The following is a 6,013-nucleotide window of genomic DNA, read 5'->3' as shown; positions in this document are numbered from 1 at the left end:
ATCCGAGGCCTGAGCGCACTTGCATTTTGTTGCTGAAAGACTAAAACCTTTCCAAATTATCCCCTCACAAATGTTTTACTGCCCAGATAATGATTCATTAACAGTTGCAAACTCCCACAGCACCACCGCAACTTTTGATTCCAGTAAAAGTCTGGGGAGCCTGTAAGCCATTCCCAATGAACAAACATAATTAGGCTACTTAAAACCTAAAACTTGGAGTGAAATACTTTTCTCTGCTCACTCACGGTGGCCCTTGGAGTTTAAATGAAAGGTACTGCATTATTCAACTTATCCAAAGTGTTATAAAATATATAGGCTATATGGGCATATATGCTTTCAGCTCAAAGAAATCTTCAGAAGATTGTGTTTACATCCTGAGAGGGAAAGCCCAAGCCGAGCCATAATGCAATATCCTGAGCAGCTCCTGCACACAAGGGGGCCTGACTCCTGGAGAAATTTGATCCTGCATTGGGCCCTTTAAAGGAATATGGGATGAGTCTGTTGAATGGGGCTCTGCAGCGGCAACGTCCCACTGAACTCTCCGCTCCAAAGAAACACAGAAGGGCTGCGGGACGACAGCAGAGGCATGGGGGAAAAAAAAGAAAAAGTCCAAAGAAATGAATGAGCGGCAGTGAACGGCGAGTCGAGCGAACGCAGAAGTTATGAGTCGGACCGCGAGTTACCGGGGAAGGTGTACGTGAGCGGAGAAAGCCGACTGAGGGGGGGAGAGACAACAGAGTCACAAGGTAAAGTATGTGAAGGGCTCCGCTTGCACCAGGAACACTGACTTATCTCTTTGGAAGTCCTCTGTCGGATGACTGATTTTAAATGCACATGCCGGGACTAAACTAAACTAAGACGCGGTTGGCCGTTTGGGACAATAACCTGAGGAGGCGCAACTGCAACTGCGTATTTTGAGAGATGTCTGATGTGTGGTTGAACTTTCTGCTGACCGACGGTTTTATGGTTGCTACTTTTCTGCTTACCAGCGCCTGTCTGGCACACCTGTTCCTTGTGGCCTTTTTTGGACAAAATCTTGGCCACTACTTGCCCTTGCAACGCCTCTAATAACATTTATAAAGGCTATATTAAGACTTTCTACACGCGAAGCAAGAAAAACCTCTGTGCTTAATTATATTTGCATGACCTTTAGGGAGAAATAGCCTGTGTGTGCATGTATGTGTGCATGTATGTGTGTTGTAAAGAGTGCACCCATGCATTATCAAAGCCATTGGTGTATCTGGACTCAGGGATCCTGAGTAAATCCTGACTACTGCTCCATAACTCAATTTGACTCCTGCAGTATAGCCATAGCAGTTATTTAAACACCTTCCCAGGCTGATATATGGACAGAGGATATATATTCTGTCCCACACTGTATGGTTAGGGATGTCTCTCACTGTAACTCACCCTGTTTTCCCCCCCTGAGAGCCCAGACTTTACTGTAGTGTCTGTGTGGCGGACAGGACAGGAGTGCTGCGGAGATAGATGTTTACACCTCAGTACGGAGGAATGTCAGGGCCTGTATTTACGGCTGAGACTGATAATGAGTGTGGTCAGTTTACCGAGGCCTGTCATTAACCTGCGCTAGGCTTCCCTTGCTGGCTGAAGACGGTATGGGGAAGAAGAGGAGGCGGAGGGGGGAGGGGGGAGGGAAGGTGAGGAGAGGTGTTGGAGGAGGCGAGGGGAGAAGTGGAGGAGGAGGAGGAGGAGGGTGGAGAGGTGTTGGAGGAGGAGGAGAGGGAAAGTAGAAGATGAGGATGTGAGGGAGGGAGGAAAGGGAGGAGGAGGAGGATGAGTAAGACAGGATAGGCAAGATGATTAATGGGAGGAAGATGGAGGTGAGGTCAAGTCGTAGAAAAACAGGATGATGTCTTCCAGTCTTCTGGTCTCTCTTATACCTCAAACTTTTTTTGTGTTAAACTTTCCTTTGAATCTGTGTTATTACGAGGTAACAATAAAAAGCAGGGTACATACTGCAGCTTTACACCAGGCCTCTGCTTTTAGTTATTTATAAAGTTTTTAAACGTTCGGCATAAACCTCTCCATTTCCAAGAATAGGGTCAAGGGTTAAGGAATACTTAACTGGATCACAACGAACCTTGGAGACTTTTCCCCTTTGTCTTTATTTATAGGAACAGTTGCTGTAGAATGGGACCAAAATAGTGCGGCACTAATTTAAACACAAGTGTGAAGGGAGTCCAGAGAGACAGAGAGAGAGAGAGTCAGAGAGAGAGAGAGTCAGAGAGAGAGAGAGTCAGAGAGAGAGAGAGAGTCAGAGAGAGAGAGAGAGAGAAAGAGAGAGAGAGAGGTCTCCTGTGCTAAACAGATGGGGCCACGCAGGAGAAGATAAGAGAATACTTAACGCACCCCGCTCGACTCCTCATGCTCTCTGTTCATTTGTCTTTGTCTCGTTTCGTACACACACAGAGATCGGCCACGCTGACACGAATTTGCGGCGGGTGACCCAGATTTTACACACATGCTCCTGTGCTGCCTGATGGGAGTCGTTTTGGGGGAGATGCCAAAATCTGGGGAAGCCAGTTGGATCTCTGCAGAGACAACAACAGCGGGGATTTGAAATGTCTGGTGGGGATGATATCACTGAACCACCTAATCACTTACATCACCGCAGCTGCATGCTCAGCAGTGTGTGTGTGTGTGTGGGTGTGTGTGTGTCAGTGCGAGTCTGTGTCCGTGCGTGTCTGTTTCCAATCTGTTTCTGCGTGTGTGCGCGTGTGTCTCTGCATCTGTGTGTGTCTGTGCTCGCGTAAGCAAGCTCTGAAGACTTACGGCTGGCCAGGGAGTGTGTGTTTGAATATGCGGTGATTAAGGAGGCTCTAGTCAATGGAATGACCGACTGGAGACTTCTACTTTTGCTCCCTGCGTCCTCTAAAGAGCAGCACACACACACACACACACACTCTCAACCCCGCTTTACTGAGCTGAGGGGGGAAACGGTACAGTCAAAAGTCATCAAGTGTTGCAACAGCTAGAAAGAAACATCACACACTTTAACCGTCCCAACAATTTTATTACAATCGGTGATAGCTTCCACATCTTGAGCAAGAACTCCTCTGGATATCAAATCTCACTCAGTCAGACGAATAATACAGTATAACTGTCAGTGTAGTCAATGGAAAGCGGTTGACAGCGATGGCAGCCTCTTTCAGTGGAACTTGTAGCTGTAGAAAGTATCCTGCTGGGATCCTTGTGGTGGGGTTTCCATTGACTTGTCTTCCCCAGTGTTTTCTCTGGCCCCGGCTGCGTCCAAGGTCTCCCAGCTAGATGGAAGTAGAGAAGCTCCCAGGGCCTCCTTGTCTGTCTGTAGCCAGGAGAGGAGTCACCATACTGGGCTCTCCAGCTCTCCTTCCCTCTCCCCCCCCCCCCCCCCTCCTGCCAGCCTGTCCCGGTGTGGCCCGCCCTGGGTGGCCCGAGTGTTACTAAACATGGATCTACCGTGCAGACGCTGAAAAACTTGTGTTTGTTGTTTCGGCTTTTTCCGTCCACCTGAATCTTTCCAACACTGGCATGTGCCAGATGCTGTAGAAGATACTGTAGAAGAGAATAGTATTCATTAGTTCACATATAACAGTAGCCTCACTGGAAAATTGTCTTCTGCGCTTCTATAAACCATCCCACAATGGAGGGTTACGCTCATGCAAGTGGAGAAAATGACTCCGGTTTATATCTCAGCTGTAACAAAAGCTAAAGGTCGGGCTGCATTACTCCCACACACACACACACACACACACACAGTGCAGAATGACCTCATTTTTGACAGGCGAGCTTTGTGGGGCTTTTTTTATACCCGCACACATTTTTATTAGATTCAGGGAGCAAGGAAGAGATGTGACTATTTGTAAACACTGGTTGCCTTCCTTCCTTCCTTCCTTCCTTCCTTCCTTCCTTCCTTCCTTCCTTCCTTCCTCCTCCTCCACCTCAGTAGAAAGTCTAACTTGGTGATTATTCAGTTGGGTTCCTGGCACCGGTTGGCGTGGGCTGCAACCCCCCCCCCCCTATGTTCAACAACCTGGGAGTGTTAAAGGAATTGTTCCGGGGAGAATTAGCATAGCGGTGCTGAGAGTGTTTAACCAGCAAATGGCTTGTTTGCACCCAGCTGTTTTAGCTCCCGGAGGAGAGCCTGGCCTTGTCTGTCCTGGCTTGCCCCGGGGAGGCCCAGCTGACTTCTCCTCTTCCTCTTCTCCGCCTCTGTTCCTTCCTTCACTTGGCCTTCATATCCCCCGGTCTGCCCCAGAGAGAGAGAGAGAGAGAGAGAGGGAGACGTCCGGAGCTGGACCTTGACTGTCCAGCCTGGGCGCAGCGGTCGGCTGGCGAAACCTCCACATGCATGACTTCTGTAATTTGTTTGCTAGGCCTGTATTTATGAGCATGCTAATTGTAGGGAGCGCCATGGTGCAGTTATAGTCGCTGGACTTTGAACGTCTGCTGTTCTGCTGACGGCGTCTGGCTCTACTCTGAGCCTGTCTGTCTTTCTGTCTGGATGTTGTTTGACTTAAGCCTGTTTTCCCTTTTCTGTGTCAGGGCCAAACTTACTTGACGTTCATTTGGTTTCATTGTTACTTTGTATTTTCTTCACAAATCTTCCATTTTCATAGTATGCAGATCTTCACACATCGGCATCTCAACATCATTACTGGGCTGTTATGTGTTATAACCTCAAAGCTGCTTGTTATGGCTACTTTTATCTCAGGATAATCAGGTTTTTATTGAGTTCACACAATAGGGCCTGAACCTTTGTGAATGAGTATCCGGCCAGAGAAAAATGGCCACTAGTCAATCCCTCTCAGGTAAAAATAACTTCAGCTCCGCAGTTTCCCACATTCAGCACTCGGCCCCATTCATTCTCACACATTCTTTCCTCCTTTCTTTGCCTAGGCGAGCTCACAGCCCCCCTCTCTAGCTGTGATGGGACTGTCATGCAGAAAGACACTATTGTGCCGCGCTGGATCCCGTTTCACTCCTGCCCTGTAATTAAGAAGGGATTGCATGGCTAGGGAGTTGTGGGTGGGGGAGAGACCCAGGGATTGGGTTAGTAGGTAATTTGGCTAAAAAGCAGAGCACCGACCTGCTTTGTAGCTGGCAGGCCTGGGAGCCGGCACGCATGAACCCAACTCCCCCACTGACACAGAGCCTCCCTGCTGGGGTTTTGTTCAGTGTGTGTGGGCATGTGGAGAGGGAGAGACTGCAAATGAAAAGGAGGGTTTCTCTCTCCTTTCTCTCTCTCTCTCTCTCTCTCTCTCAACTGTTTTGAGTGTATATTTGTGTGTGTTCACGTGAGCGCAGCTACAGAAAGAGCGAGCGAGCATGTGTGTATGTATGTGTTTGTAGAGTGGGTGCATGCATGTGTCTGTGCAGTTGTATGTCACAGAGCGACAGAGAAAGTGAGAGGAAGCTTTTATTCAACTGTGTCATCGTGAACTCATCGTGAGTGTTTGCTTTACTCACGTTTCCTCGGTGAGTCATGGGAAGCGCGGTCAGTCGGAAGCATTTCAGAGGTTAAATCGCTATTTTTTTCCTCCTCTTGTGCTGTAAATGAAACCAGAAGCCGGACTGCTAGAGGAAATACCATCACATGATCGCTTGCATATCCTATTCAAAGTGACACGTGTCATTTGTTTGGTTCCACTACTGTCATCTTATTATGTGTATAGAAACGTGTATCTTATATGTATACAAAGAGATTGAAGGCAACGCATTACAAGTCAGATAAACCAAACAAAAGCACGCAGCGCTGACTCGACTTGTGCTTTCTGTGCCGTGTCTTTAGGTCCAGTCTGAGTTCAGAGACAGCGCTCTGAAAGTTTGCCATGGCAGACGTGCTGGAGAGCGGCGGGGCGGGAGCCGTCGGGACGGCCAGCGTGGATTGGCAGAAACGCTGCGTTGCCCTGGAGATGCAGCTACTGAGGTTCCGTCTCCAAGCGGGGAAAATCCGAGAACTGTTGGCAGAGAAGGTAAGAGAGAGAAAGGCATTGTGGGTAGTGCAGGAAAC

At 48.5% G+C, this 6,013-nt stretch overlaps 1 protein-coding gene across 1 annotated transcript in view; it reads left to right on the top strand.

The window, feature by feature from the left end:
* The first annotated feature begins 680 nt into the window (after positions 1-680).
* Positions 681-6,013, top strand: part of plekhh1 (pleckstrin homology domain containing, family H (with MyTH4 domain) member 1) — a 32,799-nt gene continuing 27,466 nt past the window's right edge. Inside the window, exons 1-2 of the mRNA XM_071915668.2 lie at positions 681-746; positions 5,792-5,975. Of these exons, the coding sequence (XP_071771769.2) occupies positions 5,832-5,975 (144 nt within the window). The 5' untranslated portion in view covers positions 681-746; positions 5,792-5,831. The remainder of the gene's footprint in view (positions 747-5,791; positions 5,976-6,013) is intronic.

The sequence above is a fragment of the Centroberyx gerrardi genome, chromosome 17 (assembly GCF_048128805.1).
Source record: "Centroberyx gerrardi isolate f3 chromosome 17, fCenGer3.hap1.cur.20231027, whole genome shotgun sequence".
NCBI classification, from domain to species: Eukaryota; Metazoa; Chordata; class Actinopteri; order Beryciformes; family Berycidae; genus Centroberyx; species Centroberyx gerrardi.
Note: the sequence above shows the minus strand (reverse complement) of the source record. Positions and strands in the feature narration are given on the sequence as shown.